The 14,488-nt window shown below is 34.7% G+C and overlaps 1 protein-coding gene across 1 annotated transcript in view; it reads right to left on the minus strand.

The window, feature by feature from the left end:
* The window catches only part of LOC144971834 (uncharacterized), a 94,740-nt gene extending 80,753 nt beyond the window's left edge, over nt 1-13,987 (minus strand). Inside the window, exons 1-7 of the mRNA XM_078912909.1 lie at nt 13,740-13,987; nt 10,738-10,904; nt 8,943-9,018; nt 8,148-8,161; nt 6,178-6,243; nt 3,058-3,292; nt 1,727-1,942 (exon numbers count right to left, since the gene is read on the minus strand). Of these exons, the coding sequence (XP_078769035.1) occupies nt 1,727-1,942; nt 3,058-3,292; nt 6,178-6,243; nt 8,148-8,161; nt 8,943-9,018; nt 10,738-10,874 (744 nt within the window). The 5' untranslated portion in view covers nt 10,875-10,904; nt 13,740-13,987. The remainder of the gene's footprint in view (nt 1-1,726; nt 1,943-3,057; nt 3,293-6,177; nt 6,244-8,147; nt 8,162-8,942; nt 9,019-10,737; nt 10,905-13,739) is intronic.
* Nucleotides 13,988-14,488: the final 501 nt, after the last annotated feature.

Raw genomic sequence — 14,488 nt, forward strand, 5'->3', positions numbered from 1 at the left:
GCTACCCATCCCAGCTGTTTGAACAGATTGTCAGAATGCAGAGTCCGAATCTGCTACATACATCATAAATATGAACATTTATAGATAGAACGAAGTTGACGTCACTCAGGTCTTTGTTAGTGTTTTTTTGCCATTCATTTTTATGAGTAATTCTCACTAAACTGTATTAACCAGACTATAATATCGTTTAAGGTAATACATAGTTTTGTGTGTTGGTCCGTTATATTCCCAGATGGCAATATTGTGAGTTTCTTCGTCGAGCACACAGCACCTATATAGTGCATTTCCAGGGATTTGCACGCCCAATGCTCTTCATGTTTCATTTATTCTCCTAGTAGGCCATATGGAACGATATTTCCATTCCAAACAGTACATTCATCTATCTTGTTTTGCACTAACACTCATAATATCCTTCACTTCCTAAAGTCAGGTACTCATTCACTACTGAGTCGACTGGGGTAATATGTATAAAACACAGGGTCGAGACCAGAATTTTCCACGGTCACTATCATCCAAACAGCCACTGATCATGTTTAATATTGCTCGACTTTTATGACAAGACGAGATTCGTACTGCTGTCACCAGGCCACAAACGGATCCAATCTTAACACCACACATTTCTAGAAATTCAGGTTTAATACCAGACAATAAGACTAAAAATTAAGATGCAATTTAAAATGGACACCTTCATCAACAGCAGCCAGTTTGAGGTCAATCTCACATTAAAGAATCCAAGACAAATTTCGCCTATATGAGTCTAATGGCTCCAAAAAAAATTAATTAGTGTTCATTCAGTGAATTTATATATGCAGATGATACAGACCTAATCTTTGACTCAGAACATGAAGCGAAAATATACACACCAATATTATCAACTATCCTAGAAGCATGGAATCTAAAAGTGAATCAATCAAAAAGAGAATATACAAAAATCAACAGAAATATAAATTAATTGAAAAGTTACCTAAACTAGGAAATTTGATCAACGAAAAGGAAGACATCAGAAAACGAAAGCAGCTGGCCACCAATGCATTCAACCAACTCCAAAATTTATGGAATAGAAATAACATAATCAGTGAGAATAAACGAATATAGATTTATGAGGCACTGATTATTCCAATATTGATATTAATTAATTGTGGAACCTGGGGCCTCACAAAAAAGAATGTAGAAAGTCTTGATTCATACACCACCGCAAACAATTATGTTGTGTAATCGGAATCTATTGGCCAGAGACAATTACAAATACTGATCTCTATGAAAGAAACAGGGTCCAATGCCTGAGTACAATAATAAAAGAATAGCGATGAGGTTATTTGGTCACATCTTACGTATAGAAGATAACATCCCAGCCAAAACTGCAATGACAGAATATTTCCATGGCACCAAATATGTAGGGAGATCACCAACATCAATAGTTTAACCAGGACCTCTATACATATCAAAAATTTCTGGAATACTTGAAGAACTAATAAATATTGCAGTGCCTTCCATACTAAAGTCACAACAAGATCGTGGCAGCCTCAAAACTCTTGCCCAAAACCATGACCAATGGAAACAATTAACAACATGGATGAAGAGAGCAGCTATACTCATCGACTATGACTGAATCACACAATTCTCAGCAAGCGTCATTCGGACTGCGAGGCTTACTATTACTCTCATACAGTACCATTTATTACAACTGTATTTATGATCAGACTGCCATATATTTATAAACACTTACCCATGTCAAATTTGGAAAAGCTTTGCCCAACCAAGCAATACCCGCATCTGTAATTTGATGACAGCCACTGAGTGAGACACTGGTTACAGCTTTCAGCCGAGCAGCTTCTTTATTCATAAGGTCGGCTAACAAAGCAAAGGTTATGTCTGTGAGAGCCGCAATTCCAGTAAAATCCAAGGTTGTATCAGACCTTGCACTTATTTGGAGTATGATGAACTGCAAATTAAAGTAAATAAAATATATTCTGATCCCATACAAAAACTGTTCCCATTGTCATAGTAAATCAATCTTAATTTAGAATGTCTATTATTATAGAGAGCAGACGGAAAGCCAGGTAGAGGAAGAAAGATGAAAAGATAACAGTAAGTGACATCAATGAGAATTAACGAGAGTAGTGAAATCACCCTCGATAGAAAGAGATGGATGGCAAAGGCATCCAACCTTTGGAAAGAGGAGGAACTTGGATGATGATGATGATGATTATACATTAATTCAAGCATTATGAATGCGTTTCATTGAAAAACAAACAACCTTAAGTGACTGGCTGCGTAGAGACATTTCCTTACCAGTAAATGAAAGTAAAGAATAAATCTTTAACTTTAGGTTGAGATGGTCTAGTACTTGACAGCACTATTAAAGTAAAAATACAGAACAAAGCAAAAACATTATTTGCTTTATGACAAAGGAGTTAAACATGTCATACTGTCAGGTTGCAAGCAAAAATTGGTAAATTTGAACCATACAATTAACGAGTGAGAAACAAGATATCTAAGTATGTTGATTTGACACAAATATCAACAGTAGATCAATATAAAAAAATAAAAAAAAAAAAAAAAGAGAGAGAGAGAGAGAGAGAGAGAGAGAGAGAGAGAGAGAGAGAGAGAGAGAGAGAGAGAGAGAGAGAGAGAGAGAGAGAGAGAGAGAGAGAGAGAGAGAGAGAGGAGACAGAGACAGAGAGAGGGAGAGAGAGAGAGAGAGAGAGAGAGAGAGAGAGAGAGAGAGAGAGAGAGAGAGAGGAGACAGAGACAGAAATAATGAAATTAATAGACAAGCCCAACACATATCACTCTATAAAAATTTCACAACAATTCTTTACTGGTAATCTGCTCATTATGATACAATGCTTCCAATGCTTCATTACATTGATGCCATTATAGCTCTACAACTCAACCCCCCCCCCCCCCCAAAAAAAAAAACAAAACAAAAAAACAAAAAAAAAAAAACAACAAAAAAAACAAAACAAAAGTTCACATAGAGCTTAATTTACTCACTATGACTGATATAATACTCTTGTTTTAGTTTAAAATGATTGTTGGAGACTTCACACTTACTTTTAATTTGTGGATTGGTATTGCCTCATCGTGCTCTCCCAAATATGCTGAGTAGAGTTTCTGATAATCAAGTGTCATAGGCTTTGCTTTGGGTAGTTCATATTCCTCCTCATCAAAGGTGTAATCATCTGCAGCTTTTGTCTTTCCAAAAGATTTTTTTAGTGATGACTTCTTGAACGCTCTGATATCCGACAGCAAGCCTGGTTGCTGATCGTCGGAATTTGAATTCATAGCACTGAGGATGAGGGTTTATATAAATGCATTATACGTTTGATAAAAATACAACAAAATAATTTTAAAAAACTAACAACAACAAAAACAACACACAAGAGTAACGACGTTAGACAGTTATGACAGGCCAAAAATGCCTCAACTTTCTCTCAATAAATTTGTTCCAATTTCCATTCATGTTGAACTTGAGAGTTTAAACCCAAAAACTTACAAGACATTTCATTAACAGTATGTCAGGAAGATAGAGATCAATCAAAACTGAAATAGTATGTTAACTATGTCTTTAAAAAAACTCCCCAACAAAACAACTTGAGATTTTATATAGCGCAATATCCACTAACGTGCACAACACGCTTTAGAAGTGGTCCTAGCCAACAGCAACACTCAACATGTAGGACAAGACATGATGTGTGTTAGTAGATTTTATAATTTTTTTCAAATAAATACAATGCTGTTAACGGCCAGGTACTCATTTTACACCTGAGTACGGTGAGAGAATGGGAGTAAAGAGTCTTTTTCGGACTCAACAATGCATCACTTAGAGTGGACTCAAATTCAGGACCTTCTGAACCGAAGTCGAGTATCATACCACAAGGAAGAAAAGTAATGACAGATCTCAGGAAAAAAATTAAAATTTGCAAAATTCTCAATAAATGGGATGATTATGATGGAATCAAAGGTTTCAATACGTGAGTAAGCAATTAAAAAAAAAAAGACCATGAAATAATATTTGACTTATACACCCTCTACGATGTGCCTTACTCCTTCTACCCCCCCCACACACACACACACAATGAAACACACTTTGTGGCCTTGTGGTATGACACTCGACTTCTGACTTTTCAGTTTCGAGTCATTGTTATTATTATTATTATTATTATTATTATTATTATTATTATTATTATTATTATTATTATTATTATTATTATATATTATTTTATTATTATTATTATTTATTATTATTATTATTATTATTATTGTTATTATTATTCTCAGTATAGAAAGTGGCCCATGTTCAATCCCCGCTTCAGGCAATTTCATTTTTTCCCTGGGCAAGATTATTAACCCCAAATTTCGTCACTTTGGACAACAAGAGTGATTCCTATTTAACATCAGACGCTTGCTTGATGGATTATCTATATGCTTCATGAAATGCCCATTTAGGCTGTAATTAAAAAAAAATGATGCTAATTATCATTATTATTAACATTATTACTATTAGCATTACTATTATTATTATTATCATCATAATCATACTAATAATAATAATAATAATAATAATAATAATAATAATAATAATAATAATAATAATAATAATAATCATAATAATAATCATAATAATATAATAATAATAATAATAATAATAATAATAATAATAATAATAATAATAATAATATATAATAACAACAATATTAATAATAATATTAATAATAAAAATAATTATATTTAAAAAATGACGTCAAAATGCCAGTCTTTCGCCACAAAAGAAAACAAATCGTGAGTTGTGTTCAATAGTTCAACCAATGAAATAACTTGTTTCCTTGAGCTCTACTAATGACAACTCACTAGACGCTACACAAACCTACAAAATGACGTCAAACTGCCAGTCCTAGAGGGTTCTAGTGTCAGGCTATATGTTAACGCTAGCTACGGTCTATCGCAACAGCCAATCAGGTGTGTGGTCAAACTGTTCGTCAAAGTCATCACAGAGATGTGAAGAATAGAATTTACCTGTATCACTTGTCAGTGTCATCGACTGCCATCACCATGTTCATGGTCATGTGTCAATGGCCACGATGCTAGGTTTGCAGGTAATCAGACCAATGGTGCGATGGGTAATGAGTTTGATTGTTCAAGTCTGTCACTGTCACCACCACATGGTTTGTTTGTTCAATGAGACGAATGGGCATTCTTAATCTGTTGCTTACTTATGCAACCATTATGAGTGGCATATTCATTAATTGTTTTGAGCACTTAGATTTGTCTCTCATTGTAAGAGGTAGATTAAGGTGTCGTTTGTTTTTCAGTATGGTGTGAAATGTCACTGTCTGATAAACGCTATTACAATAGCTGCAGATTGAACTATGGTAAATCTGAAAAATTACTCAATTTCATGGCCTCCGCTTAATTGGGATGATTTGTTGGGAACCAAGACATCCCAATAAACCAGCTTGGACTGTAGTATCATTATTATCATAACTTGAGAAATAAACTTCAAAATAAGTAAATCTCTCACCGTCATTAAGCCCAGGGGGGAGGGGGGGGGGGGGGTAGTCTTTGTAGATTTAAATGGAAAGCAACAAATACTGGCTCGCATTCAGAAAAAAGGCTGGTCTAGGGAAAAGAGCTTTTCACATGATCTAACGGACTGCTAAACAGATCACTGCTGGGTGGATAGAGGGTCCCCCCCCCCCCAACAAACAAAAAAAAAAAAAACCACATCCATTCCATCAGAAATTAAAACAGTCACTTTGTTTTAAATTGAAAGACCTATTAATAATATTGTTATCTATGCTGGGACTTTAAACACTGGCTCGCATTCAGAAAAAAGGCTGGTCTAGGGAAAAGAGCTTTTCACATGATCTAACGGACTGCTAAACAGATCACTGCTGGGTGGATAGAGGGTTCCCCCCCCCCCCCCCAACAAACAAACAAAAAAAAACCACATCCATTCCATCAGAAATTAAAACAGTCACTTTGTTTTAAATTGAAAGACCTATTAATAATATTGTTATCTATGCTGGGACTTTAAACACACGCGTGACTGGTGTAAAACAAAAAAATATAAAAAAATTCATGCTTCCCATGATAACATAGCCTTTATTTTGTATTGTAAAATAATCCTGGTGTATAAATGATATCCATTCTAGAATGAGTTTATTCTCTCACCTATATTGAGCCTGAGACAGATCAACATTTTCCTTAGCTTCTTCCATTCTCTGCAATAGGTTACTTCTTGACCCAAGGGATATAGAATGAGTTACATATTTATACATTACCAAATAAGAAACACAAAAACAAACTAAATTTTCTTTTTATTAAAAACTAATGCACTTTGTAAAAAAGAGTTCACTAAATAAAATAATCTTGATGTTCAAATTGTATCTTATTTTAAAGATGATAAAGAAAAAAGAAATAATCGTAAGATGGGAATTACAGTCGAGAACGGATATATCGACATCGTTGGGACCATGGTAAAATGTTGATATAAGCGTGATGTGGATATATCAGTCATTCTAAAAAATGAAAGGGAAACAAATAAGAAAATGCCAGAAAATAACATTTTCATTGACTGTTGTGTTTTACTTCACTGCAGGATATCCTGACCTTTTTAATTTTTTAAAGACAAATTATTGCCGGTATCAATGGTTCGCATGTCGATATAACAATCATGTGGTAAAATTGTTGTCGATATAGGCAATAAATATTTACTAATATTATATAGCGTAAAAAACAGGACTTTGATGCCATGTCAATATAAGCGTAATGTCGATATATCCATTGTAGATATATCAACTCTGCGCTGTATATAAAATATTACATTTAGAAGGCTAAAAATATTAAATGATCAGATTGTTAGATGGTGGCTCTGTTTGAGTTGAGAAACATTGCCCTGTTAAATACAAACAAACAACCAAATATTGAACTTTCAAAAGCCTTTTTTTTTAAAAAGGTTTTACGATGCTTGTGACACATTTAGGTATATCGGCGCCAGTAAAAAGGAAGAATATAGGACAGTAAAAAAATTCTAGAATTACAATTAGAAAAAGTTAGATAATACAAAGACGAATACACTCAAATGTTTACAAAATATGTTCAAAACAAAAAAAAACATAACTATCAGTACATAACAGAGAGATGAATTACAAGGGAAAAAAATATCATCTCCCAAAACCAATACTATACATTTGACTGTTTCCCTCTCAGCCAAGGACTCTACAAAGCGCTAGGACAAAGCCAAGTAATCTCATTCCATGACAAAGACATAAAGCAACTCAGAAACCAGCTATAGGGGCATAGAAGACACAGCTAGAGGCCAAAAGAACCCTCCGAAAAAAACGTTTTCAGCCAATAACAAAAACAATAATTTTAACTGATGTATTAATCTTTTTTTATTATTTTTATTAGCTGAGTTGGTAAGGATTTTGAGCCCAAAATGTTCCGTGTTTGGTATTTAGTTCTCTCTTGAAGCTACCTCATTCAGTTTAGTTCATCACTTTTAACAGTCACCAGCATCTAGTAGCTTAGTATCATTTAGATACAAGATAATGGTACCTATTCCAAAATATTTTTTCTTTCAATTCTTTCTATGGAGAAATTATTTTCTTTCCTACATTTTAATACTATAAACTAAGCTGGAAACGTCAAACGTCTTCTCAATTTTATGCACACATATAATGGCTTTCATACAATTTGAATATTAACTCTCTCCTTACAAGACATTTTCAGGATTTTCCCCAAAACTTCACATCCAACTAACACAAAAATATATTTTTTATCACTCAAACACAATAGCAGTAATTTTTTTGCGATACATAATTTCTTTAGCAACACATGCTCTACAACACACCGTTCATTTTCTTAAAATATTATGATGTACAAAAGAAATTCGAATAAGAAAAATGTTGGTTGTATCGTAACGTATGTGACGATTTTCCTATAGTTGGTAAGGAGAGGGTTAAACCTTGAGCATCAATTATAAAAGCGATAATTAATTCACAAATCCTAGTTATAAATATATATATTTTTTTCTATAAAATTGAAATCAAATACCACATGTTGACAAAACCCACACTGAGTCTTCAGTATTATTTACTATAACTTAACTTCCAACGTGTTTGAATACAAGTTTAACTTACATACGACCCTTGCCCTGAAAAATGACAAAAATAAATGCAGATCTTAGCAATAACAATATTCATAGTAAAGCAAATCACCTGAGCATAAGGAATGTTATTCTGTGACTTTACTTGATATTATAGATTTAAAAGAAAATCGAATAAAAATAGTATATCTATCCCCTTGAAAAAAAAGATATGATTCTATTTGTGAGGTAATACTCAAACCACTGCAATACTTATACTTATGCAATAACGACATAACAAAAGGCTGTTACATGAATTTCTATGATAGATGATGTCGAATTCTGCCAATAGACCAAATAAAGTAAGAATAGAGACCTGTCCCTGTCATAAGAATGTAATATGTCATTTACAATTTTCAAGAGAACAGTTCCAGAGCTATGTATGGAGATTAATATTTTTGAAGAAAGTTGTTCCTATTTTATGCTCTTTCAATTGCTTCAAGTATTTTGGACATGAATGGTAAAATAAATATAGGACAACCGTTTTTGAGATTGTCTATGCCTTTTGATATATCTTTTTTAAAGAAATCATTAATATGTCTTAACATTCTATTGAAGAAGTATGTGCGTATTAAACTAAACATACAGAGATACTAAATGGATAGATAAAACACTAATGAGTCTAAATGCAATGGGTCAAAGGTTGCATAATCTAAAATTCGGCAAATGGAGACTAATGCAATTAAATGTGATGATATCGCAAGATGATAATGATGATGCCATTAAGATATTGATAATAAGGATGATCATTTTCATTTGAAAATTTCCTACCACAGAGCGGAAAACCTACCTTTTGTGGTTGGACAAATTGTTGCTTAGTCACCTTCTTTTTCTTTTTCATGTCAAGTGCTTCTTTTGAAACAGCTCTGTAAAAATAAACAAAAATTAATTACTATTATTTTAGTTAAGTATCAGAGCAATACATTATTGTAAAAACACACCGTGAAAACTCTTGATTTCAATAAAACGAGTTTCTTGATTACATATGTTGTGGCAATATCAATTTCTCTCTGATCCCAGTTTTGAATTATCAAAGTTGCATGACCATCTAAAGGACAGGCACATGCTTGATATTCTTTTTTCAATGCTTATGTAACTGACCAAACTTGTTTTCTTTGCAAAAAAAAAATCTTCTTCAATTCAAGCAACACTTTATATTTGCGAAGAACAATAAGGGATGGAACCTTTATAAGTGCAGGTGAAAGGATAACTCATTGACATTATCTTATGTGTCCCACCATCTGTATCTGGTATTATGGTGAAGTGAATCAAATGCCAATCGTTGAATATAAAATTGAAATTATACGAATTGTGAAATTTTTGTTTTTTTTTAGAAATCCAGACATACTATTTAATGTTCACATCTATTTCATTCTAGCATAATACCAGATTGAGGTATTGGGTCACATATATAAAGGGCCTTAGCAGTTCCTGAGGCAAGAGAGAAAATCCAAGTATCTTCGCTATGATGTGAACTCATAACATTTTGATGCCCATAGAGGAATGACTTACGGCACAATCCGCTGTCTTACTTAATTTGACACCTTTGGATTTAACCAAATATCTGTAATTAATCTGTCTGGACTTAAGGCTCCACTGTATTGAGTTCTTAGGTCAAAATAAATTTCCAGAGTCAAATCCTTCTTAGTATGAACAAACATTTGTATGGAAGATACAGCTTGCATAATACACAGTGACCCTTTAGAACCTTAAGGCTCAGAGAGCCGGAAATAATTCCCGTTTCTTTGAGGTTGTATAGTCAATAGCTATTGCGTAGGGCACCAGAAGTAAGATCAAACATCCAATCACTGCTGAACAAGTCCATTTGCTTGTGAGCTGGGTGATCCACAAATTGAGCTATTGGAATTCCCTATCATACCTAGTCTTAGTTTTGTAGGGTATAATTTTCAGGGTTTGTGGTTTGCAATGGGAGAGGTATAAATAAAAATGTGAAATTGAATATAAGCTTCAATTTAATTACAAAGGAGCATACTTTTTCCTGCCCATCAATGTTTTGTTTATTCATCTTAACAACACCACTACCACATCATCTCATTCATCTGTAGTGTTTCATTCATCCTGTTTGTTGATCAAGGGGAAACCCGAAACGACCAATCTATCTGTTTTCTTAATTAAATTGAAGCTTAGATTCAATTTCACATTGTTATTTATTTCTTCGAGCTTCAAGCAGCAACATTTACATTAATGGGAGAGGTAGTACATTTGACTTGTTGTCAGCAGTCCTGTATGAGTAGTAACAAGCACGGACTGGTCCTCACCTTGCTATCAACTTTCACATTTGGCTATTGTTCCCAGTGCTTGACCCAGTCACATCCCCGTAAGTGCTTCTGTTGTCAAGCGAAACATGTGTGAAGGGACTGGTGTGTTCATCACTCTAGTAGGAGATTTGGAGAGGAGACAGGCAACACAAAACTGTCCCCAAAGCCCATAGTAAAGATAAGAGAGTAAGAAAGTCAGGATCTAACATGTTGGATTGGACAAGGCCCGGATTACCTAGCGCTAACTCAAATTCCATTTTTAGCCAGTTTGCCAAATTTCTTTGCCAAAATAAGAATTGAACTTACTCGGGAGGAACCGGTTTTAAAGACGGCGCTTCTTCTGTTAGTGCAACATTTTCAGCACCTTCATCTGGTGGAGGAGGAGGAGGAGGAGGACTAGGAGAGGGCCCTTTTTTCTTGGAAACGAACCTATTCTTCTTCATCTTTAATATAGTCTAGTTAAATGTTGATACCTGCAGAAACAAGAACACGAACAGGATAAGTTCATTATTCATTATAAGGGATTAGAAGTAATCAATGTCATTTTATAATCTTCAGTGGTCATCCATGACTTTATTCAGTTTCATCTTAATTATCAATGATTCTGAGATATTGCTTTGAGAAAATTGCTACCACTACTCAGAAAAATTAAATTAATCCAATGCCAAAATAACATTAAAAAAAAATCCTTATAGCTGATATTACTGACTTTTGGCATACTGATTAAGGAAATCATGTGTTCGAAATTTAATAAATTATCAATTTACATTTGATGGAAATTAAATTTTGTATTAACTGATTAAACATTTCATTACCTATTTTTTACTATTACAATTACTTCAGTGAAAAATGTCAAATTAAATCAAACATTGGAGAATCCTGTATTTTTTCAATCGGTAAGAATCTTTCTTAATGAAACACAGATACAAAAGTTAAATTTGCTCTGGCTAAACTAAGTGGTTCACTGAACTAGAGCATTATTAAGCACAATATCCACTAAACATGCTCAAAGTGCTGTACAAGGGGTCCCTAGCCAACAGCAACACTTAATATGTAGAACTAGACATGACATCTATAAGGCGATATTACAATTTTTTTCCCAACAAAGGCAATGATGTCATTACATAAGACCGCATAGCTGCACAACAATCAACTTAATCAAAACTGACCAGAAAAATAGAAGCATCAATTTGTCAACCCGTAAATCTGATAACAGAGTAAAAGAGAACAGAATGAAGAAAACAGCACCTAAAGAACGTCTAAATACTTCATGAAATTAACCAAAGATCCATTTCCAGATGACTGTGTTTGACAGTGAGCAAGCAACTTCAACAGTAAAATAAATAAATAAAATAAAATTCCCTTTATTCATCCCATTGGGAAAATTTATCTCTTGGGTCTCTTCCAAGGGAAAACTGGAATTACCCAGGCATCAGCCGCAGTGCAGCACCGCAATTTGAGCTAGGGTGAGGTGACTTGCTCAAGGACACACAGTACAGCGGCGGGTGATCAAACTCGGTACCTTTTGGGTATGAAGCAAAGACCGTACAGCTGAGCCACGCTGCCCTCAGGCTGAGCATTTGAGATTTGGATTGGCTTGTCTAGCAAATATTGTTGGACATGACCTCTCAAACACTATTGTGTCCATAACAACACCTTCACGCAATTCTTCCTATTTCCACTGTTTGTTATGGGTGCGACCAAGTCCCTGGCAATATAACCAAGCTAAGGAGTAGGTGGGATCCCTTCTTCTTGAGGTGTAGGAGACAACCCAGTGGTGAGTGCTACATGCTCTGCTCATCATCCACCCAATGCACACTCACTCTGTAATGTGGTGTCTTCTGCTTATGTCCTATCCTTAATCAATTCCTATATCTCATCCTTATGCCTTATTCTATCTTAAAAACTTCTATATACCCTCTCTGGTCGACATATGGCCCCTGTCTTTTGGATAACTATTTGTGATTGGACTGTAATCATATAATCTTCTTGAAAATTGAGATGTAGGGGAGAGATCAGGCATCCCCTTTCTTAAGGCAAATTAAATCTACCATCGACACAACTGACCAAGTATGTAATGATCAAATACCATCAATAAAGGCAGACTCCTTTTTCACGCCACGACCAAACAAAAGAAAAATCCGAGCACTCACTTTCACCAACCACATAACCAAAAACCCCCATTGACAGATACGCCACAAACAATTCGAACTGCTTCAAAATCCCACAGACAAGAACACAAAACTACAGAAATTCTTTCTTCATTAGAACTATCTCGGAGTGGAATGGGCTGGATGAACTGGTCATCATGGCACCACACCTAAACGATTTCAAGGCCCGACTGACATGGGCCCGCGCCCAATGAGGACGCCGCTGAAATACAACCAGACCATTGGTTTCTTCAGCGCCAACCATACAGACAGACAGACAGACAGCTTGAAGAAGAATAAATCAGTAGTATCATCCTTCATTATATTTCATAATGTGAGGTCATGGCCTCAATTGTCTACAATTGACACAGAAACATCAAAATGGGCTGTTGTTTCTCTCACATTTCTGAAAGGATTATCATTGTGGTGCTGGGTAATTTTTAGTCATTGGCATTCGTTGGTAGAGTTCTATCGACCATGACCAGGGATGTCGTCAACACATAGATGTTTGTAATACGTTTTAAGTAACTCATACTCATATGGCCTTAATAGTTATTAAGTAACTTATACATGGCCTATCTTAAGCAACTGTACTGCACAGCAGGGGCATTTTCAGGAGGGCCAGCAATATACGTGTCGACCATTTGACCGCGCTGATCTCTGGTAAGCTTCGGCATGACTTCCATATAGCTTGAAAAAGAAGAAATCAATAGTTTCATCCTTCGTTATATTTCATAATGTGAGGTCATGGTATTTAATGAGCAACAAACTTTTGTCTGGGTACATTTCACGAGGAAGTGACGAATTCAAACTAAAAACCGAATCGTCCTGTGCATAAACTTTGCTTTTCTATTTGATTCATAAAAACAAGAAGCTTGCAGATTTTTCTTTCAAATTCAGATGCGTCATTTTCGGTTAATTTGGCCTCTAGTTGTAGATTTTGAGTAATTCAAAAAGATCCATCACTTACGGAGATCTTCGTAACTTAATTTTGTTAAAACATTTACATAATGACATGACATATTTCTATTGTGAAGACAGCAAACGACTGTCAGTAAATTATACCATCTGCACTCGCATCGATTTTTCTTTCTGAAAAACAATCCTAACAAAGCAATTCTGGGATGTTAATATTAAACAAATTATCTAATTTCTAACCTGTGCAAATTTCTAGATAATAACATTTAGCCACCAAAATAGCACTTCTTCTGATCAGTGCATATTTCATAAAAGAATAGAAAATTAGAAAAAAAGATCCGTCGTCGCTCCCTCGAATCAAATGATCTAAACAATGACAGTGCAAAGAGATTTCAAGGGTCTGGCTGACTTATGGGTCCAATGCTTATCTCTCACTCACGGGTGACTAGACTGGTTAAGACCACACGCTTTAAAATCTTATTTTGGTCATTTATTTATCTCGTTGTTCCGGTGCCCATTCAAATTAAGACTACGGTGATAAGTAGGATACAGTGCACGCGAGGATTTTGCACAGGGATTATTACCGTAATCATTTGATTTTAGTATCTTTCTGAAGTCATATATACAACTATGAAATTATTATTAGGCATGTGGTAATCTGTAAGGAATTAGTGAATGAAAACTTCAGCATCAAGAGTTCTGAAGTAACATAGATACCATACCACGGGTTGGTACTTCGGCTATGTACTAATTTTTAAAGACAAGGGAGAACACTGCAGTTATTTTTGGTTCTCATTAACGTAATTTCAGTTGTCTACCTTTACTCAATTCTTAAGCAAAGTGTAAGATCTAGGATGAACAAAGAGAAAACATTGTTGTGCATAAACCATGCATGGATACCATTTACTGAACTTCTAAGAACTATCTAAGTTTTTTTCATGCTTTGTCTAGCACCCTTCATACACACTTGTTCAGATATTTATCTTGCA

The sequence above is a fragment of the Berghia stephanieae genome, chromosome 4 (assembly GCF_034508935.2).
Source record: "Berghia stephanieae isolate SIO BIC M18660-M18661 chromosome 4, UCSD_Bste_1.3, whole genome shotgun sequence".
Classification (NCBI taxonomy): domain Eukaryota; kingdom Metazoa; phylum Mollusca; class Gastropoda; order Nudibranchia; family Aeolidiidae; genus Berghia; species Berghia stephanieae.